We start from the raw sequence: 23,359 nt of genomic DNA, 5'->3' as shown, positions 1-23,359 counted from the left end.
CCACAAAGAGATGTGAGGTTGAAAGTTTTCACAAATCTTTCGAAAGAGAGATATATATATGTATATGTGTACACACTTATGCGTATATAGTAACTGCTGTACATGTTCTTCCACGTTCAGGCACAAACTCCCAAAGGCATTGAAAGTACATCCTGACACAAGCTAAGGAGAGGAAGGAGAGAACTATGCAAGGAGGGGGATAATTCTTCCTATAAAAAAGGAGCTTACTTTCCCAGATAAAACAAATCTGAACTTGGCCATTGTCATTGTGTGCTATTGACATCAGCTCCTTTGGCAACTTTGAAAATACTAAGGCTCCATTATAAAAGCTAAAAATGTCCTGGACCTGGAGTTGTTTACCCAGAGCAGGCACTGCTCTAAAGTTACAGAGCCCTGGTTGGAGGAGGAGTGGCTGACGTCACGGCAGGCTCAGCTGCTGCTTTGACACTAAGCTGAGCAGCTTTTTGATGTGTGAAAGTGGTGAAGGTTTCAAAGGGACTTGTCAGTACTACTATGTTGAATGGTTGTGCTCTTTTAGCATTGCCGTTTTTGTCAAGAAGCAAGATTGACCGAGCCGGGAATTTTTCTCTCTAAGACAACTAGCTGTCCGTGCTACTTCCTCCCCTTGCTAGCTTGACCAGAGGTTGAATGTCCATAGGATTTCACCCCACCCACTGCTAAAGGTATGTTTTCTTTGGGGCGGTCTGGAAGTAAGTGCTTAATTGTGGCAAAACTTAGGTCTGCAAACATATGGATGCTGTTTAAGCTGAGGGTTATTTTGACGACTGCCTGTGTCTGCCTCTGTTGGCGTCTGGGCTTAAACCAGTGGGAGGGGTGCATAACGGATTGCACTGAGCCCAGGGACGAGACTGTTCCGTTGCTGAGAGTAGATTTCCCAGCTCTGGACTGATGGTGTTGACAGCTCATTGGGCCTGTGTTTTTCAAACACTGCTCCTTAGTACTTTCAACAATACCTTCCATATGGTGGGGCTTCACTAAATATATTTATTGGAACGCTCTTCTTATGAGGATGTTGGCTTTGGCTTTTAAAGTTTGTAAACTAGATGTCACGAACTAAGAGATTGCAGATATTTGAAAATTGCCATAACACTAAATGTAGTTTCACCCAAGGTAACGTTTTCTTCACTGCACACTAAGGGATTTCTATCATTTGAGTTATAGTCTGTACCATTTATAATGGATTAATCGTCTGCAGGTAGGAAGGAATCCTACCGCTATATCTTCTATTGCATAAGGTGGTTAATGGTTAATTTGAACCTTTTGTTTACCCAAGCTAGTAGTTTCCTTTAAAAGGTTTATTTTTTCAGCTAAGAGAAGCAAAATGAGTACACCCATTTCTTGGGTGTTTTCTCATTTGAGTAAATAACTGGAGAGGAAATTCAAGGAAGGAAAGATGATTTAATGAGAAGGTAAAATTGATTTCTTTGGAATTTCATGTGGTAGTATCTCTTTGACCTTGTCTGGAACATGCAGAGTATGCTGAAGTAGCAATAAATAGCAATAAAAAATAATTCCTTTTACCTGCTTACAAAATCAGACCACAAATGCCTTGAAGAATGCTTTTACCTGTGAACAGTAGAGGAGGAATAAGGTCTGTTAATTAGGTGAAATGATGCAAGTCATTAGCAACAGCCTAGCCTAAGGATTTGGGACAAAAGGTACATTACTCCTGATTTCTCAGAGTTAAGCAGAAGCAAAGCATCTCCAGGGCAAATGATTCTTCTCAGAGTTGTGATATTGGCAGTACCCACTGGGTGTGGTGTTCCTACTGGAACATGTAACCTCATATAAATGAAAAATCTTCAGTGATGTGAAAAGTAATATGTTTAGAAAAAGGACGTAGAAGAGCAAGAAACATGTATTCTGAACAAAATTCTCAGAAGAGAGAAGTAGCTATTGAAAACCTCCCTAATACGGTTTCATTTGCTGGGCTAATGTCCAGTTTTCAGTGGGAAAGGGGGTTTGAAATGGCAATGCCGAAGGCGTGGTAAGAATGGAGTTCCCCTCAAGTAATGGAGAAGTGTTACCATAACCAGATCAAGCTAATTTGGGAAATAAAAATAAATTTTTGTGAGAATCCTAACAGCGTTACTTTGAAATTTTGCTTAATTAGTAGGGCCGAAGGTAAGCAGAACTATTTTCCTCCCATCACCAGACTTGCCCAGCCAACTCAAAACTCTTTACAATTCTGGATTCCAACTCTGGGGAGGGGTAAGTGGGTTAAAAGGAATTATGTCATGTTAGCTTAGAGTTGCCCGATCAGAAGAACATGTATATCTAAGTAATGTAGCTCACTCTGTCTTTTCTCATCTGCTCTAATAAATTTTTATTCTGAATGAAATTCTGGAAGGACTAAAGTGTAATGGGGATCAAAGAGACATGGGGGAGGATGGCAGATATCAGAAATCCTTCTTTCTCTCCCACGTGGATGCCAACATCTGTGGGAGTAAAAGGCTGACAACTAGGAACAAAGAGAACTTTTTGTTTGCCTCAGTAGAGAGCACTGAGTTTGAGTTTTTGCATCTGCTGAACCACTTTTCCCCATAACTTCTCATTACAAAACATTCTATCTCTACAAAATTGTCCTTTCAGTTTTTTAAAATTACTTAAGTTAGTGTTCCAACCAAAGCAGTTTTATATATGATTTGTTTATTCAAATTTTTACTGACAATGAAGTTTTTCCTAAGATTTAATTTGCCATGTATCCTTAAAGTATTTGAAGAATACAGTAAAACTGGTGATGATGAAAGAGATTTCACACAATTGAACTTGCTTCTATAAATTGCTTGATTAAATAAGGATAAACATCATAATATATTCCAGAAAAAGAAATAAATGAAAAAATATGGAGGGAAGGAGGAAGTGAGGAAAGACAAAAAAATAATAATAATAATACGGGGAGGGGAAATGTTCAGAAAGAAGAAACAGGCATTTATCAAGCACTTGCTATGAGCCAAAAGAGGGCCGTGTGCTTTTAATAAGAATCATCTCTCTTTTTAATCCTCACATCTCTACAGTTCCTCATTTATATTTAGAGGAGGAAGCAATATATTCAGCCATATTACACTTGATATTTATGACAAGGCAAAGATGCTAAAAAGGCCACATAAATTCTGCCACAAACGTTGGCACCAATTTTGCTCACAGGAATTTTAGGGGCTTGTTTTTGATCCATAACCATCACATTTCCTGGCACTAGATACTGCTCTGGCCTTGGAAAGGGGATGCTTTGTCAGCTGCCCATTCTCTATATTATGTGATGAGTTTGGCTCTTCACAACTAAGTGAGGGACCAAGTCTGCTTCAAGAATGTTACCTGGTGTAGGCCTGGTACCGGGAGCAAGCCTAGCATAGTTTCCCAGGATGATCTTCTGGTAGGTTAAAAAAGACAAGGGTCTGGCTGCATTTTAGCTCTGGTGTGGTTACAGGAAAGTTAGGAATAGAAGAGAAAAAAATAAGAGCCATTTAATCGTAGGAAACACTTCATGATTATTTCTGAATATTGCCAATATTTAAACACGGTTGCGACAAACAATATAAACCAGATTCTCATAGCCCCTCTTTTCCAGATAATTTGAAATTGGTCTGCTCCCATATTGTAATTTCCTTAGTTAAATCTGCAACTCTTTCTTTCTTTTGTTTTTTGTTTGTTTGTTTTTTTAGGAGGTACTGTACATTGAACCCAGGACCTCATACATGGGAAGCAGGACTCACCCTCTGAGCTACATCCGCTCCCCAATAAGAGTTAGTTTTCTTCGTTTGTTTGCTTTTAGGAGGTACCAGGATTGAAACCAGGACCTTGTACATGAGAAGCAGGCACTCAACCTCTGAGCTACATCCACTCCCCAAACTGCAACTATTTCCTTTTTTTTTTTATTTAAAAAAAATTTTTTTAAAGATACTTAGATTACATAAATGCTACATAAAAAATATAGATGATTCATACATGCCCTGCTCCCCACATCTCCCATACTTTCCCACATTAATAACATCCCTCATTAGGGTGATACATTCCTTGCCAGTGATGAACACAATTTGGAGCATTGCCCTTAAGCATGAATTAATTTACACTGTAGTTTACACTCTCTCCCACTATCTTTAGGTTATAGCAAGATATATAATGGCCTGTATCTGTTTTTGCAGTGTCATTCAGGACAATTCCCAAGTCCTGAAAATGCCCCCATACTACATCTGTTTTTCCCCCTCCCTGCCCTCAGAGCCTACAGTGACCACTGCCTCCACACTAATGATATAATTTCTTCCATTGCTAGAATCACAGTAAGTCTATAGTAGAATACTAGTAAGTCTACTTTAGTCCATAGTTCTTGCCCCAATCCTGAGGATTCTGGGATGATGATGTCCACTCTACCTCTAATTGAGAAGGGGCTTTGATACCATACAGCCAATGGATGGGACTGTCTTGCCTGCAGTTGTAGACTCTCTCAGTTCCTTGGTATGGTAGTTGTCCATCATCACCTCCTTGTTAGTTGTACTGGGTGAAACTTTTATATATCTCAAATGTATATATCATGCTTTCTTAAGTGGTAAATACCTTCACTTACATTGGCATATACCTTCTGGTCAGCAAGATATATTCTGCTCACAGTTAATTATATATAGTTTTTGTGTTTTTTTTTAAAGATTTATTTATTTATTTAATTTCCCCCCCTCCCCTGGTTGTCTGTTCTTGGTGTCTATTTGCTGCGTCTTGTTTCTTTGGCCGCTTCTGTTGTCGTCAGCGGCACGGGAAGTGTGGGCGGCGCCATTCCTGGGCAGGCTGCTCTTTCTTTTCACGCTGGGCGGCTTTCCTCACGGGCGCACTCCTTGCGCGTGGGGCTCCCCCACACGGGGGACACCCTTGCGTGGCACGGCACTCCTTGCGCGCATCAGCGCTGCGCATGGGCCAGCTCCACACGGGTCAAGGAGGCCCGGGGTTTGAACCGCGGACCTCCCATTTGGTAGACGGATGCCCTAACCACTGGGCCAAATATATAGTTCCCTATATATAGTTTTAAAGCAGTCTTTCAGCCTCTGAAAATAAGCACTATTTCCCTGTGAGCAGTTACTAGCAAATCTAAAAGATTACAAAGTAATCAAGATCAGTGAGAGTAACGTTAACCAAAAGAAACAAAAACTGACTTCTGTTTTTCTTCGTTTTGGCAGATTCATTCTGGGCAACTGTGCATTTGTTAGAGTAGATACTTGAACTCACTGCCTACTAGGTGTGGAAGGGAGCACAAAAGAAGAAAAAGTGGCAGAAGGGATGGAGAATGAGTATAGAATGGAGTGTGGCAAAGTGGATAAAATGAGACATGGTAGCATCTTTAATGGCTCAATCTGAAATTACTCATTTTTTGCAACCAAATTAGTCATAATATTGTGAGTGCCAAGAAAAGAGGTAAAAATCACCTATTCCAAAACCACCAACTCATGATTTAATATTGAGATGGCCCAGTCAACAAAGCCTCCCCTTTCCATAGCTAAAGCAATTTCTAGTGCTGGGCAGTTTGAGAGAATAGTCACAATATAAATTTCAATTTTATTAAGGTGCTTTTGGAGGTGGAACTCTACATATCTGGCTAATAGCATTTTTATTCTTACTAGTATATTATAATTCATTGATAAATTGCAGGTCAAAAGTATATGTTCAGAACTGATATGTATGTTGATACCCTGATATGTATGTTCAGAACGATCTGACAGAAGTAAAATTAGTCCTCAATTTTTCTCTTAATTTGGGATATGAAATATGCAGCCATCTCCTCTAACTATAGAAATCAATTAAAGCAGAGCAAAAATTTTAAGGCAAAAATGGGGAAAATTTTTAAAATTTAGAAACTACTTTGTAATCAACATGTCATTTAATCTTTATAATAACCCCATGAAAATCCTTGTTTTAATGTAAATGAACTGAAAATCAGAAATTTTAGGTGACCTGAAACAGAGATGCAGATCTAATATATTAAACTATATCTTGAAACCCTAAATACACGTACCCAAATGCTAGAATCGATTTCCATCACTGCTTAATGTAATCAAAAATTTCTCCAAGAACTGAGTAAAACGTTTTCCATTTTCTGTATTCTGATATCCTAAACAGTTTATGATATATAGTCTAGGAAAAGGAAAAGAGAACCTAGGTAAATTTTAGCTTATCACTTGTAGCATAGTTTTGATCTTCCAGTTTTATTAGATGAAGACTGTAATGAAAATGTATTTATATAATCTAGTCTGGTTTATTGGTGATATGTCAGTGCAAGATTGACTACCAATTTTAGAGTCTTAATTGATAGCAGTATCACATTTGGCATGGGATTGATCTGGGAATATAGAATTGAAACTGTAGTTCAGCACTGGATCAGGAATTTTGTCACAGAAATCAGGTTGCCTCAAAATGGTAATTAGATTGCAGCAGAATCTGCTGCAGTTGTACAGATGTGGCCATACAGTTTAATTTGATACTTCAGCTCTTACATACTCTTGAAAAAAATCTATCTTTAAGTTAGGTGGTTAGTTAAAGGAATACTTATGTATCACATGTACATGTTACCATCTTGCCAGGTAAATTTTGCTGTCTGATCTCAGAAATGGGGGAAGGGGGAAAACTTGGCACAGTCCTTCTTTATAGACTGTGCTCGTTTCTTGTTCTAAGCAGATTGTTTTCATCTATTTCTTTTAAGTCCAATTTTCGTATAGTTTGTTGATGTTAATGGCCCTTGACATATGATAAAATGTCTCCAGAAAGCACATGGATTTGGAACTCTCTCTTGTTATGTTTATATTAGGCTTTATTTTAAGGCAAGTGAGATCCCTTCAAATAAAACAACTCCAAGCTTCCAAGAAACAGTTAAGAGAAGGCAGAGACGAGTGGAAAGACCTCTTCACTGGCACGCAGTTGCCATGGACCTCCATAAGCAGTGGGAGAACACAGAGACTGACTGGCACAGAGAAAAGATGGAATTACTGGACCAGTTTGACAATGAAAGGAAGGAATGGGAAAGTCAATGGAAGATCATGCAGAAGAAGATAGAAGAGGTACAAGTTGATTTGTTTTGAATATGTTGCAAACTTCCCACTCAGATGAAAATTCTGTTAAACTTTGTCTTGAATTGGAAACTATTTTTATTTTTCTTATCCAACCTAACAGATGCATGTCTCAGTGACATTTACTAGACCAGAAATAGCATAACCTTATCCAGTGGTATCTTAGGGCCTAAGCTTATTTTATAGCCTTGGATGGAAATTAAGATCTTGAAATGTCACTCTAAAATGTGTCCATTTATTAGTTTATGTCCACAGAGCCTTGGTACCAAAAAGTTGGTATGTGTTTTGCATGAGTTTTCAAATACCAGGTCCCATGAGGAAAACTCAAGAGAGTAAGACTTATTGGTGGGACATATATTAGCAAAATTGCAATTGGGCATTAGAGTATAGATCTTTCTTTTCCTAGAATGATTTATATATAATGTCTAAGAGAAATTACATGCTAAATAACTCAGTATAATAAAAGAGTATCATATGGCAAACAAAATGGCACTAGATATGAGATTTATTCTGGCAAGGTAAGCTACATTTATTAGTGCATTTATGAGGAAGGGGGTGATGGAAAATGATAAGCCATGATTGACACAAATAGTCATTTCATCTCCCTTAACCTTCTCTCTGCCTGGTATGTTTCTTTCAGGGATTTGCATTAGTGTATATTCAGGTTTGTTCTAACTGGAAATTGTTTATACTTTCTTCTGGTGACCTCCATAGGATTGACTTTCATGAGTTTATACACATTACCAAAGTGATTATTTTAACAGGTTCATTGGCCATTATTTGCAGGCAATCAAAACAAGCACTTTTTGTGTTTATAGCACAATATTTTTCTTACCAACAACTGCATAACTGGTTGTGATTAAAATCCAAATTGCAGGATAAAAGGAAAAAAAAAAAGTAGCTATTAAACCTTCCTCTAAAATAGAACCAAGAAGACAAACCTGTAATGAGGGCATAATTAAAGATTGAAAGGCAAAAAAAAAAGGTATTTTCTTTCCTTGGGGGAATCTACTTCTTGTCTCTCTAAAGTTTGGAAAATGTGTTGGGTTTCTCCCTTACTTCCTCTATCCAGAGACTCAGATTAGATCAGCAAGGAGATGCACAGGTCAGAGCAGAATCCAGAAGTCCAATTCAGTCACAAGCTGACTTGTAGTTATGGGTCACTGACCCAAAAGGCCTGGGAGGTCCAGTTAGTAATACTCAGATAATTCTAGAATCCCAACAATATAATTCAGGAAGACAGAATTAGTATAGACACTTAACATCATTAGCTTAAAAATCCAGTGTGTGGTTAAAGTTGTTATTGTCAAATAATAATTCTGACAACTCTGAAGATTCCATCTATGATAAAGATTAGCCTTATCAATTAGCAGGCATTAAACACACTTTAAACATGGGATTGTGGTTCATATAGATACTGTCCTTTTAAAGACTCCATATTTTTTGCATCAAGGAGACAGAAGGGTTATAATGAAGAAGTATTTTCTTCATCTTGGACAGTTGCTGTAGTGCTGTATTCATGGCCTGTGGTCTCATGACATCCACAGAACCTGTGGTATATATATCCATAGCTGGGAACAGAATATGTTTTAATGTGCTTACCCAGAATGCCCTAGCTCTGTAATTGCTAAATACTAGCACTGTACTTGTTGCCTTATCATGTGTGTGAACATATATACATACGTACATATAATTATAATACATAGGAAATATTTATGATGTCTTTTAAAATATGTATAGAAGATACTTTCTTACCGGCTGCAAAGCTGAGGGTAATAAGACTGAAGAAAACAGGAGGTAAGTAGGTCACATGTCTCAGAGAGGATCAAGACAATTCTTAAAAACTAAAATTAAGAAATCAACACTTGGGAAAGTTTTATTTTCCCTAAAGACAATATACTATATTTATATAACCTTTACTACTAACTTCTGTGTATTAAATTGAATGCACATTTTTAAGCCATGTATTAGGTAATTATAGATCCCCAGTACAGACTTACAACTTCAGTGATTTCAAATGATACTATTGCCTAGTGAGAGGCTCTACTGATATGTATTAAGACTCTAATTCTCTGTTGACCACTATTTACAATCATTGCATTTGCTATTGCAAAACCAAGATGTCCATACTTGGATCATTTGAAGCCTGGAAAAATCCAGATAGAAACTCTGGATAGAGTGCACTGACATCTGGAAACTTGATTGCAATGCACTCTTTCTTGCTTCTCTCCTTAGGTAGAATGATCAGATAACCCTCAACAAGGGCTGAGTACCAGACCACACAGATTTCCTTATACAAAATAAGTAGTTTTCCATCAGTGATATTATGTTACATATTTGCAACTCACTTAAGTCCCGAAAGGATTTAAAATGGCCTAGAAAATTACATATGAGATAAAGTATGCAAAAACAAAAGTGAAGACAAGAGGAAGGATAATATATGAAATATACCTGAGGAGCCTACACTTTCAGGAGACTAACCCAAAAATTGACAGATGCCTATTTCTCAATATCTGGAAGACAGAAACAAACCTATTTCCCAGAAATAACACTTTTTTTCTGGTTTTGAAACTAAAGCAATTGTGTTTTCTTCCTTGGCTTTTCAAAAAGAGGACAGTGTGACCAGCACTTTTTTCAGGACTGCTTTGTAGAATACCATTCGAAGTCAGCAAAATCATAATGCCCAAAGCAATTCTGTGAAAAAAATTTTATAGGGGGCCAAAACAGTTGATTCAGGGCTGCAGTTTGATGCTGTCCTGACTTAATCCATAGCTTTGTAAGTATAAAGGGAAAGAAGTGGACTATAAATCTTTCAGGCATCAGCTTTGTGTAGGCTTCACTCACCTGGGATTTGGATAAATACTGAACAGCAGTATGTCTGTTACTATATTCCTTGAATATTACCCTTAGTACAGGTGTTGGCTGTGCCTGTAAAATATGGAGCCATTTGCTTCAGTGGTTATCTGACAATCTTCAAATTTCACACACTTCCCCAGGGCTCATATCTGAACAGACGACCACTTCTTTCCTCTCTTCAGGGCTGAGCTGACCAAGTGCCTGCAGGCATAACTGACATCTAATCAAAAGATAATTTGGGGTCCACTTTAATACTGACTAATCAATGAGCAAAGTCTTACAATTCTATTATATCACATAAAACATGGTCGCATTTATCTTAATCTGAGACAGAAATATTATTGGAATATGTGTAGCCTTGGCATTAAAAAGGATCTGAATAATAGTTAGCTCTCATAAATGTAACATCCAAAGGAAACATCCTTTGATTGCTAAATATCTACTTAGGAAATGACATGAACTGACTTACTGTATGAGGTTGCCAACTATTTTAGACAGTAATGGTGTTGTAGAAGTAGGATCGAATATATAAATAAAAATAATTTTAATGTTACTTAAACTCTTGTATCTGAAAAGAGTTGGAGAATGTGGCCAATAATTGATGTAGGTCATTCAAATTTTGTGACAGAAGTTCTGTAACATCATCATATCTTTGGATAGGAGCAAGTTTATTTTATTTTATTTATTTATTTGTTTGTTTGTTTATTTATTTATTTTTAGGAGGTACAGGGGAATGAACCCAGGACCTTGTACTGGGAAGCAGGCACTCAACCACTGAGCTACATTTGCCCCCCCCCCCCCCGTTTTATTTTTCAGAGATTTGATTTCTAGTCAGAAATCATTTTTGCCTACTAAAAGTGGTCTTCATGGTCCATCAGCTTTGTTCCAGCTAACCTAGTTTTTAAAGGCAAAGGCACTATTTGGAGGCATAAGCATTAGTACCTCAGGTAGTATATAGTAATATGACAAAGAACTCAACACTTTGCTTAGTATAAAGAATATTGTTATACTGAATCAAGGGGAAGATCTTATCTTTGTTTTCCTTACAGCTTTGCCAGGAAGTAAAACTCCGGAGGAAAATCAACATGAGTGAACGTGCTAAGGCCATTGATCTTGATCCTGAGAAGACTGTTCAAGACAAAATGGTGGAATCTTCTCCAAATTACCCCACTTTAGGACCATGTGAGTTTACAAGGATGAATTATATACTCGGTCTAGAAAGAGAACAGACAACAGAGCAGAGCTTACTTAGTGAAGGAAATCAAGGGTGTAAGGAACAAAAAACAACAGAAGACACAAAAGGCAGATTTACAGATCCTGTGGCCACAACCAGCCACAGGGAATGTGGCGCTGGTCCTGACCTGAGGATTTCTGAGAAAGAGGGCAAGAGCCGCTGTGGCATCCTCAGCACGGTAAGTCAGGTGTGGTTGTCCTAGAACTGTTTCTAAAGAAATGTTTACATTTCAAAGTGCTAATGTGTGCTATTCCTTGTATGTGTAAAGGCTCTTGAAGAACTTGCTAAGGTTAGTGAAGAATTATGCAACTTTCAAGAGGAAATTCAAAAGCGGTCTAACCACAGAAGGTAGGCTGGTACATCTTGTGATTCTTTTATGTTGGAAAACCAAGAATAATATTGTCTTTAGATAATAAGTCCTAACTGCCTCCGCCATATACTTTTTTAGTGGGAATTACTAGTGAATTATAAAAATTTGTGATTTTGGATAGGAGAGAGAAATTGTAATTGCCTATTTCTCGGCTTACTAATTCCTACCTTAAATTTTCCAATTCTCTTTGCAAATTGGATAGTTGGGCATGTTTTATTCCTTTGGTGTTTAGGTAAGTGAGATTCCACCCCCCTTGATGAATTATCTTAAATTATCTCAAGTGTCTTCTAATGTAATTCTTTTTTCAGTGAGTGTTTGACCAGTGGAAGAGTATACGACTGGACTAACCTGGTTAAATTCATTTTTAATCTGTCAGGTTTAACAATGTGATATTTTAATTACATGATGTTCTATTGAAAGCGTTTATGTCTGTCATTTATTTCTGCACATTTATTATGTACATAATAGATTCATATTTAATTTTTAGTCAAACATCCATATTGTGAATATGTACACACATATATACAATGCCATAAAATTGTTATTTCAATTCAGAAACACTGTATAATGGTAAGAGTAAGCTTTAGCCAAATTAAAAAATAGATTTGGCATAAAAGATGGATTATTCTAGGATCAACACCAGTCTCCTGGTGGAACTATATTCTTCTCTATGAAAGCTAAAACAATTGTGTTTCTTTATTTTTCTCCAGCTTTTAGAAAGCTCGGGGGAACTTTTACAGATACTTTTACATTTTCTTAGATCAACCATGTTTATGCCACTCTCCTTGCCCATTTAACTTTTGCCTACTATTCTCAGTTAATGGGTATTTATCTGCACTTTTTTGTATGTTATCTCATAATCTTTTATAAGTTGAATAGATATGAATAAATCAATATGATTGATTAAGTTGGGTTTGTGAATCCACATTGCTGCTTTGTTTAGTTTAGGTAACTCAAAAAAGACTTGCTAGTTCTCTTATACAAATCACACCTCGTTTAAAGCTTTCACTGTTGCTCTAGGGCCATTAGAAAAAACTTCAAAATCCTTAATATATAATTTGAAGGTATTACAATTTTACGCTGACCTAATGCCTCACTCCTATTTCCCATGATCCTTCCCACTCTCCTTTGTAATCCTTCAACACCAAAGTATTCATCCTTTTCTGAATAGCCACCCTATTTTTTGTGCAGTTCACTTTGCTTACGTGTCCTTTATTCATCCAGGAAATTGTTTCTTTTCTTTCAGGCCTGAGTCCAAATGACATCTTCCATTTGGAATTACTCACATCTCATTGCATTTTTATTCATGTTTGTATTATACAATTTAAAATGTTATTTCAAATTCAAAGGACAGAACTTGAGCACGCCATACATAATGGGTAGGAATTCAGTAGGCAGAGGCATTCCAGGTAAAGAAATTGTCAGAGAAAATTTTATAGAAATGGGACCGCCCATACAGGAAACCTAAGACATTATGCAGTCTAATCTGAGTATAGGTAAACATTCAGGTAATGGAAATAATGACAGACAAGGTTGGAAAAATAATTTGGAACAGAGGATGTTGCCTTGAACGCAACACAGAGAAGTGGGATTTATCCTACAATTAAAGAACCTTGAATTTTTTGAATAGGGGCTACTGTGGCAAAAATTCATTGCTTAAGCCCTGGTTTCTTTTGAAAGCTTATCCTAAATAAACCGATCACTAATCTGCTTTGTTTTATCATTGTTTTAGGATGAAGTCAGATTCTTTTCTCCAGGAAATGCCAAATGTAATTAATAGGCCTCATGGGGACCACATGATCAGCAATGACCAGTGCATTCTTCCAATCTGTTTAGAAAAAGAAAAACAGAAAAATGTAAAGAATATGAGCCATAAAGATACACTCCAAAACAATTCTCTGAAAATATGTGGCCCTGATAAAATTGACTTACACAGAAATGAAACTCCACCAATTCCTCCTCCAAGAAGCACATCTCGAAATTTCCCCAGCTCCTATTCTGAAGGTATGCAAACCCATGATGGGTGGAAGGAAAGTTTAGACAACAGCATCTATGTGGCCCATGAGGGTCAAGGTGAAAGGAACTGCAGTCCTCATTTCCTTTTGAGGCAGCAGCAGATGCCTGTGTTGTGTCAACATAAAGGGAGGACTTCAAATGATGGAAACATATCTTCCTCTTTGGTAGCAGAAGACAAAATCAATAGCAAGCCTCCATCTGGTGAAGATGCTGGACTTAGCATGTGGCCATGCAACATTGGAATGGATGCAGAAAATAGCCCCTCCACATTGTGGTTTCAAGAAACCTGCTCTAGCCCCAATAAGCCGAAGTTTGAAATGGTGATCCCAAATTGCCCTGCTAAATCTCATCCTGATCTCCATGTCAACAATGACTGTAGCTCGACGGTGACACGGAATAGTGGCCCACTTACAAATGTCAGTCACAGCCTTGAAAGAACCACCAGGAATGAAAAGCTGGCAGCCAAGATTGATGAATTCAACAGGACTGTTTTTAGGACAGACAGAAGTTGTCACGCAATACAGCAAAATCAGAGCTACTCACAATCATCTGAAGAGCCTAAGTCCTGCGATACCTTAATTAGTCATACAGGTAAAATATCAGAAATTGACACTGTGTCTGGTATTCTGAAAACCAGTGCCCATGTGCCTGTGTCCGTGGAAAATGTGCCTGATAATCCTACCAATAAATTCACCACAGGCGTCAGCACACAAATGCAAGAAAACCTAAGTCCTGGCAGTTATTGGAATATGCTCCATGAGCATCACTGGAGACCAAGTAACTTGTCTGGCCGTCCAAGGTCTGCTGATCCACGGTCAAATTATGGTGTTGTGGAAAAGCTTCTGAAAACCTACAAGACATCAACGGGGTCTGCGCTGCAAACTTCTAAATGCTTCCAGGATAATTGGACCAAATGTAATTCTGATGTCACTGGTGGGCTCACATTACGTCAGCATTTAGAAATGCTCCAAATGGAACAAGAGCTTGAGCAAAAGACAGCTATTTGGGGGGGACAGCAAGTGAAGCAAGGAATAGACCAGAGGAAGATAACAGAGGTGAGAAGGCAAATAACATATTTTGGTAAAACAGTTTCTACATTAAGCAAAGGCTCAGAATTTAGTCAGTCAGTTACCCAGTCATATAAATAGAATTGTTGCCACATGTTTTGGCATCTTCTTAACTTCTTCACCTTTTTATTTGAATAAATATATACTCTAGGATTGTAACTCAACATAACCTTTAAAGTATAGTTTTTAAAACTGGGAAGAGTGCATTATAACTTTTGTAAAATTCTGAAATGGGGTAACTTAAATATAATAAATAGCTTAGGAACCTCAAGAAGATAAAATGTTTCTTTCTTGAAAAAAATATATTCAGAATGTACATTTGTTGATGTATAGAATTTTGTTTTTTTTTTAAGTGCTAAGTAAAGTATTATATATGGAATGATCTTTAAATAACTTGTACTTAGTGTGATTGGTTCAACCATTCTCAGCTTTTGATTCAGATTTTTTCTCATAGGATTAGTTACATGAATGTGAATATGGCTAAAAAACTTTATTTAAAATAGTACCTTATAGAGGTCTCTTCATTAATATAATTCATGGGAAGTAAAGACGGAATTATAATTCTTTTAAAAATTTGAGGCCATTCTTCTGAATATATTCTTACCACAGAGCTTGCCAAAAAGAAAGTAAACATTGGTAATTAAATAAACTATTATCCCTTTTTTGTTCCAGTCTGTTTACATAATACTGTAATCTTCCCTCATTATACAACAGTGGAGGACGGAAGACGTTGGTATTTACAGTGAAGAATTATCCAGCCATCTCGTTTTATGTATAATATCTTTAAGAACATAATTTATAAAATATTACAGGGTAATTTATTACTGTTTTTAGATACAGCTTCAAAAGTCCTAGTTTTACCAGGTGCAGAATATATGTAGCGTAGTTTTAAGCTATGCTAGTTGCCTCTACAAATTAAGGCTTTATATGTCTTCATATACCATGGCTTTATATGTCTCTGTTTTATTTTTACAGTTGAGCCCAGAAATACCTGTAAGATCCTGTAGCAGGACATGGGAAGTGGAAACGTGTACAATAACTAGCCAAAATTCTAATGAGCTAAGCAGAAATATTACTCAATGTTTCCCCTTTTTCCATTGATTGGGGATGGGAGAAGGAGCCCCTTACTATAGATCCCTAGGAGTAGTTTTGTGTTTGTTTTCTAACTTGGAACAGCTGTAAAACAAGTCTCTCTATAGAGAAAAAGAAAACGCAGGTTACCATGAGGCCATCTTTACTGCCCACCTCAGATGAAAGAGCAAGGGCATTGCTAAGAGGGTCAGGAAGAACCAAGAATATAAAATGTGTTGTGAAAGCTTTTCATTTTTTATTGCAAAGATTACAGGGTATTTTTCTTCCACTAAAGTAAAAACAAAGAAAAGAAGGAAGGAAAAGAAAGAAGGATAGAAAGGAAAAGGCTTTCACTCTCCAGAAGATACCCGCATAGCAATTGTTTATTAGAACCAGGAAGGAGTTACTTTTAACAGTTTTTTAATAACAAATCAATTTTAATAGTACATACTAATAAACATACAATTCATCCAGAGTGCACAATCAATGGTATTTTCTATAATCACATAGTTGTGCACTCATCACTTCAATCATCATTAGATCATTTTCATTATGTCTATAAAAATAATAAACATAAAGCAGACAAATAATAAAATTCTTCACTTCTCAATCTCTCAATGCTTCCCCACCATACATAGCTGCTGTTTCGAGCTATATATACAGAGTTTTAACAATATTATAATCATTTTGAAACTGTTGAGGAATCTGTAACAGAATTATTAGCAAAAAAAGAAGATGGCATTGGACAAATTGTTTTATAGCTTTTGCCCAAGACCTCCAAAATTGTCATTAGCAACATAAATGAGAGAAGTTTCTTCTATAATTTATTTTACTTTGCTATTCTTAAATAACATTAATATATTCTAATATTCCACCAACAAATATCTGTGGTTCCATCATATCACTCACAGTTCCAACATGAGATTGATTGGAATTTCAGTGTGGTGTATAAAAGATAATCAAATGCCATGTTCCATATTAAATTTTAATTACTTTGCTTTGATTAAAACGTTTCAAGAGCACAAACTATTAGGCAAACACCGTCTTTATACATATACTTCCTTATAAATATGCTAATGTAGTAATCTCATGGTTGGAATCCATAGTACATTAAGCCATTGTTGGTGCTTGTATAGTGAGATGCATGTTTTCATTTGCATCCTAGGAATCCATGGCAGTGAAATCTCCACCTGGAAAAGGATTTTCCCGACCTGCTAGGCCAGCAAATCGCCGTCTCCCATCCAGATGGGCCTCCAGGTCTCCATCAGCACCACCCACCTTGCGGAGAACTACCCATAACTATACTGTTTCTCTGAGATCGGAAGCATCAATGGTCTGAGTCTCTGGCCTGGATTGCTAGATTGTGAAAGCTCTAGACCCATTGGCCAAGCAGAGCATTCTGAGTGCTTACAGCCAGTCGTTTTCTCTTCTGTGTCTTTTCAGATCACTGGGACAAGAAATTTAAATCTTAACTTTCCATCAGTCTTCAGTGTTTTTAATCCATGGAATAATTATCTTCCTGTGTTTTGATTTTCTTAGATCAGAATTTTTAATGCCATCCTCATTAATTTGCCGGCTTAAGTTGAAATAATGTATAATAATGTATATTCTAACTTTCTTGCAAATGACAGAAAGCAAGGTTATGTGCATGGTCTTGTGTTTGTAGGTGCATGTGTTGAAATAGGAAGTACCCTAGTATGTATTTAGATGAGAAAAACTTATGTGCTAGTGTTGACTTTGAAATTATAACACGTATACCTATATATTCTTTGTGTTTATTTTAAAAATTTGAAAATATGCAGTTCTATTTATATTTTGTATACCTTTTAATAGGTATCTGCTTAAGGCATTTGAAGTACATGTATTATTTAACCACTTCCTTGGCCCCAACCACATTGAAAAAATAATTATACATGTATCTAACATTGGTGGATTTCTAAATACAACTCATAGTTTCTTAACTCATATATAGGTATACTAATACTACACTGATATTCTTCATTTTCCCTTTTAAATAAAAATGTCACAGTTTTAACTGGTCAGCCTTCTAAGCAAATATAAAATGTTTGAAATACTTTTAATATATCTTTGGTAGTCTATAATGGCTTTAACTTTATACTTGATCCTCAGAGCCTGGTATCATGAGACTACCTTATAAATGACATGAGTAAATAATTAGTTATCTTTGTCAATGTCAGTAACAACCATTCCTTAAATGAGATGCAAAAAAAAAATTAAATTATGTTGAATTCTACTTTTTTTTGTTAAAATTATAATAAGCTTTTTGTTTAGTTGCTTTATCTGGAGTCATACATATCTAGAGGTAAGTTATTTATTTTCCCTTTTTCTAACCCTTTCCCTAAAATTATTAGCTAAAGGACTACTTCACTTTTCTATTAACAGTATGAGCAGAAATGATATTTCATTGAGAGATGAATTATAGTATCTTTCGTATAGTGTGCTATAGAAAAAGCCTTAATCTAAACTTTGGCATTCATCAATAGCATAAGGGACAGAAACTTACGTTTTGGCCACAACTCACATACAGTGAACACATAAAATCTGTATTGAGAACTGACAGAGATGTGAATGTTGAAGTGCCTGGAATTCTACACGGAAGATCTTAGAAGCAACATTGCTCTCCACTGACTCTATGTAATAACAGATATATTATTAGTTAGATATTAATTCTATCTAAGCTTCTTCTCTTTTACTACAAAAAATGGTTAAGGAGTTTTTATGCCAAAGTATTCAAAGAACCTTCTCCTTATGAAGGAAAGGGTTTTCTAACCATTCAGAGAAATTCATTTCATTATATACCATGATTTGAGGTAAAGTAATAAATAATTTTCAAACTCCAGACAACCTTAAAAGGTTCAAGACTGTAGCATGGTAATAAATAGCGTCAAACTTTCTTATTAATAAGCAGAGTTTCAGGAGTTAAGTTGAACTCTAAAATGTGAGGTTCAAAGAATTTAAGTAAGGGCTGTAGATCCACTTTTAATTCTTGTTTCTTTCAGGACTGTGCTTTTCTACAGAAGACTTTAAAAAAATAATAATAATGACCTAGACAACCAACTGATGTCACTTTTCATATTCACCTGGAAGGGAGAAAATACTGGGGAGATGGTAACCTGTGGCATAGAACAGTGCAACTGTTAGCAAGATGCTGCTGTGTAACATTCGAGAGCCTGCCCAAGGACAGCACATCAGATCTATTCTTCTCTGTTACTGTGCCCACAGGTCTAATATAGATCTGTGGTTCCTACCCTTAACTCAAGTCAGAATATTGAGCATCTCTTTGAAACTTGAGATTCTTGACCTCACCCCATAATTATTAATGCAGAATTCCCAGGGGTGGAGACTGGAAATCTGGAGTCTTTAATAAAGCAAAGCAAAACCTTTTGAGGGTCAGGCAGATTTGGAACCAATGACATTGATTGACAACACATCCCTAAATGGATGGGTTCTCTTGGGTAGTCACTTTATTCCCTGGTCCTCACCTTTGTTGTCTGTAAATTGAAAGGGTCATATTGTCAGACTTCACAATTTTAAGCCACTTTTTTTTTTTTTTTTTGTATTTCCATTCAAACAAAACATTGGGGGCACATTTTAAATTTTCTGGTGTTTACTAGAATCATAGACTACTATAGATGAAATTTTTAAAAAAACAGTATCTAGTTCAACCGCTTGATGGTAAAGATGAAGAAATTAAAACAGATCATTTGAATGTACTTGCTTTCAAAGTATTTTATAAATTTTATGAAAAAAACTATCAGGTAAATGGAAATTATCCTTGAAAAATATTTTTTGATGTATTGTGATTTTTAACTGTTAATTTTTCTACTTTCGATGGACATTTTCCTTTCAATAACATATCCTTGATTATGCCATTATTGCTAGATTTAAGGAAGGGAATTGTAAACATCTCCAGAAATATTTGAATAGAAACACTTCTGTGAATAGAAATTTTCCCTTGCTGAGTGTTCAGGGGATAATCTTAGGTATTTTCACCAGGAGATTAGTAATATCATGGGCTGAGCTCAGGAAGGGTTGAGAACAGGGCACAGAAACGAGATCATGAGTGTGTGTGTGCATGCACACACCCCTTCACAACAGTTCTCTATATTGCCTTTTCCTCACAAAGGCGAATATAAAGTGATGCTCTGTATAATTCATTTTATTGAAAAGTATCCATAATTTTGATTTCTTTTTACATAGTAAGCATGATCATATTTCATTTTGCAGATCTTACCACAAACCTTGATTTTACTTCTGCATGGGGAATTTAACCAGGCTCCATGTCATCCTGTCATCCATGTCATCTACACCTATAAGATAGAATCTGCTTCCATAAAAAGATTTTTAAAATTACCTTTAGGCACATTGCTGATAAACAACTACTTGATCGCCTTCGCCTTCAGCCATTGGAAGCTATCAAATAAGAGAGATATGCAAACAGCTAGTGTGGCATTTGTATACATTAAGAATATCTTTATTTTCTTCCTTTTCTGCAGTGGAAAAAAAAAGTTGAGAGTCTTGTAAAGTCTAAATTCAAATATGTACACAGTTCAACCTGGACTCTCCCAAATTCTCTCTAGAATAGGGCTTCTTAACCAGGGGTCTGTGCACTTGAATTGAAATTCAAAAAACCGTTATTCTTGTGGGGACATGTTGGTGTGGGTGTGATATATTTGTTAAATATTGCACAGTATAGGGTGGACTTAGTAAAGGGTCAGTGATTTTCACCTGACTGGCACAGGGCTCTGTGGAACAAAAAAGGTTGAGAACCCCTGCTCTAGCTAGTAGAATCTAAAGCCAAACCTGCCTGAACTCCTGCACCCTATCACAGAACCTCAAATAGATCTCCATACAGACATCAACTCTGTCCATTTGACTCCTAATTGAGTCTGATTAAATTTTTGTTTGTACAGCACAGACACCTCTGAAATTTGAATTTACAGGATGAAATTGGTTATATATTCAGATTTCTACTATAGTGCTATTTGCTTCTAATTCTGCATGTTAAAGTAGCAAGGACCTTTACCAGAATTTATACCACATCTGACTTATTTTTCTTATTATAGCTCAGAAGATACCCTTCTTCAAAAAATAAGCATCATAAAGTAAAAAATCAAAAACCAAAGGAAAAAAAAAAACGTGAGGTGCATGGTCCTTCAGGCAAGTGCCTAAGATGATTTCTACTTAATAACAATTTTATTTAAACAAATTCTTATAAATAATTTTTGTTTCAGTGGGAAAAAAATCACAAGACTTAGACCTGATACATGTTTCAGTGACACTATGATTGGCAAATTCTGAAAAGAAAAACTGCTTATATGAACCTGTGGAGGAGTCTAGAGATGAGGGAAGAGTCCAGAATTAAAGGACCTTAGAAGTCATTCAGGACAGTCTCAGTTTAGAGGTAAAGATCCTGATACTTGGAGAAGTCTGTGTCTCATAAGGCGACACTGAAATTTCCCAGGTCAAACACCATGATCTGCCTCTCAGTATAAATGCCCCAGATGCTTCTATGACTTTATTGTTTGCATAGCATCTTCACATTCCTCACTCTCACAACACAATTTCAAAGCAGGCATTGTGATTTCTAGTTATAAAAGGAAAAATTAAACTATCACTTCCCCAAGGTAATAGAAATAAATAGGTGGCACTTCAGACACCTAATACAGGCTCCTTCTCCTTCCTCAACCTTCTTTTCCAATGTTAAACTGTTTAAATGAGATTGCATGACTTTTTGGATGAGAAAAGGAAAGGAAAAGAGTGAAAGTTCTTTTTTGCTTATCTTTTATTCATGGCATTGAATTTGTTTACTTAATTCTCATGGACAGTTTATCTTAATTCTTTCAACGATCTTACCCAGACGTCATCATTCATGATTTTTATGGTTTCAACAAACAAGAGGTAGTTTGCAAAAAGTCATGAAAAAACAAGACCCGTTACCTATCAAAACATTTTTTTTTTTGCTTTTAATGCAAATTCTGTATGTAGGACCCAATGTGAAAGGTAAAGCCAGTAAGTAGCCAAAGCAATCCTCATTGAGAGCACCAATTCTTGAGGTATGACCTACCCACACTTCCAAAGAATCCTGGAAAATGTCTATGTGGTATGATTTACATCAGTAGCAGAGTAAATGAGAGTGTTTCACTTGAAGCCTGCAGTTACTTCCAGCGTATAGTCTTACTCCACTAACTTATTTTTGAAGGCTTATGCTCCAATTAAGTTATTTTATAAAAATCATTAAACATTACCAGCAGTTTGGGATTTGCGGTTGTTTTGGTTTTTTTTTTTTTTTATCATGCTGTTCAACTTCAAAATAATACCAGATCATCTAATGTGAATGATAATGTTTTCATTGATCAGTCTTTGCAAGAAGTTTTGTGGTAAAATTAACCCAGTAAAGAATTTTATGAGATTGTGATATATGGAGTGAAATAATCTGCAACACAGACCAGAGAATCATCCACAAAATTTGTAAAAGTAAGTTACATGGAGGAATAAAAAAGGGGGCAGTAGTCTCTTAAAATTCAGTAGGTAAACCACTGGGACTATTTTTCCCAGGAAAGATTAGGCCAGGAGAGCAGCGCTGCGACCTGGCCAGTCACCATGGTCAAAGGGAAAAGGGTGGTGGCACATGGCCACGGGAGGCGGGCTAAATCAATGTTTGAGGTGCCCAACTCGGCCATAGGCTTTTCCAAGGTAGCTCTAGGGCCTGGGAAGAGCACAACCTCAAGGACTCCCAGCTGGACAAATGCTCAGGAGTCAGGCACAGTCTCCATAAGGCAATTCCTTCATAAAGTTGCAACGACCTGACACTGAGTCGGGGTCTGAGGCAGGCATGAACTGTCCAGGGAAGGAAACCCACAAAAGCAAAACAAGCTCAAGAAACCCAGTCCTGGGAACCAGCACGGAGGAAAGTTGAGCCCTACAGCTAGGGGGTGAGAAGGAAGTGCCATCGGAAATCGCAGTGCAGAGGTCATTCCAGAACGCCAGATCTTTCCTGAAATTGGGAGCCAAAGCAATTGGGGCAGCAAACGAAAGATCCATGTGTGGGCAGCCAGGTCAGCACCCACCAATAGGCTGAAAAAAAATAAACGCTCTTGAGCCTTCATCTGGGATTATTTTCAAAACTAGAATTGATGGGAGGCCAGCAAAGGACCTTGCCCTGAGGGACTGAAGGAGACAGGCAAAGATGACGAGGAGGAGACGGATACCTTTTTCTTCTAGCTACCTGCTCTTTATTGTTATTTTCCTCTGATTCTAACCCAGAACCGTGCTTTTTATTGAGATAATCTGATAATAAAATAAACTTTCTGTACCTTATACAACAGACCACTGTATACCGCAATGAGCAAAATTAGATACCCCAGAAATTAAAAGTGATATTTTCCTCAAGACAAAAACAGGCACATAATTAGACCATTTTTAAAGAGAACTTAGAAAAACTTAACAAAATTGCATGAAATTATCTGCACACGTGAAGGAGGTGAGCATTGGGAATACCCAAATTGCAAAGGGAATTAAGAATATAATCTCAAATAAATAGAAAAACAAATGTGATTGTAACTAAGGAAGATATACTTGACTGCTCTGAGTTCTGTCTGAAGCCCAGAAGGGACCTGAGAGCAAGAATACTCAGTGCTGATACACTGCTTTCCAGTAG

General features: G+C 36.7%; 2 protein-coding genes across 4 annotated transcripts in view; both read left to right on the top strand.

Moving 5' to 3' along the window:
• Nucleotides 1-7,055, top strand: part of MTCL3 (MTCL family member 3) — a 66,454-nt gene extending 59,399 nt beyond the window's left edge. For both annotated transcript variants that reach the window (XM_071218656.1, XM_071218655.1), the window contains exon 7: nt 6,806-7,055. The gene's annotated coding sequence lies outside the window, so the exon portion shown is untranslated. The remainder of the gene's footprint in view (nt 1-6,805) is intronic.
• On the top strand, nt 570-17,932 carry KIAA0408 (KIAA0408 ortholog). 2 transcript variants are annotated; one of them, XM_004469039.5, is made up of 5 exons: nt 570-683; nt 10,970-11,332; nt 11,423-11,502; nt 13,257-14,595; nt 16,844-17,932. In XM_004469039.5, the coding sequence occupies exons 2-5, from the start codon at nt 11,006-11,008 to the stop codon at nt 17,015-17,017; spliced, it is 1,920 nt and encodes a 639-aa protein (XP_004469096.2). In that variant the 5' UTR covers nt 570-683; nt 10,970-11,005; the 3' UTR covers nt 17,018-17,932. The 2 variants fall into 2 exon arrangements, with proteins under 2 accessions (XP_004469096.2, XP_058163381.1); XM_058307398.2 differs by lacking the exon at nt 570-683 and adding an exon at nt 10,737-10,867 and having other exon boundaries at nt 10,946-11,332.
• Nucleotides 17,933-23,359: the final 5,427 nt, after the last annotated feature.

The sequence above is a fragment of the Dasypus novemcinctus genome, chromosome 11, assembly GCF_030445035.2.
Source record: "Dasypus novemcinctus isolate mDasNov1 chromosome 11, mDasNov1.1.hap2, whole genome shotgun sequence".
NCBI lineage: Eukaryota > Metazoa > Chordata > Mammalia > Cingulata > Dasypodidae > Dasypus > Dasypus novemcinctus.
The sequence above is the reverse complement of the archived record's forward strand: the minus strand, read 5'-3'. Positions and strand labels throughout refer to the sequence as shown.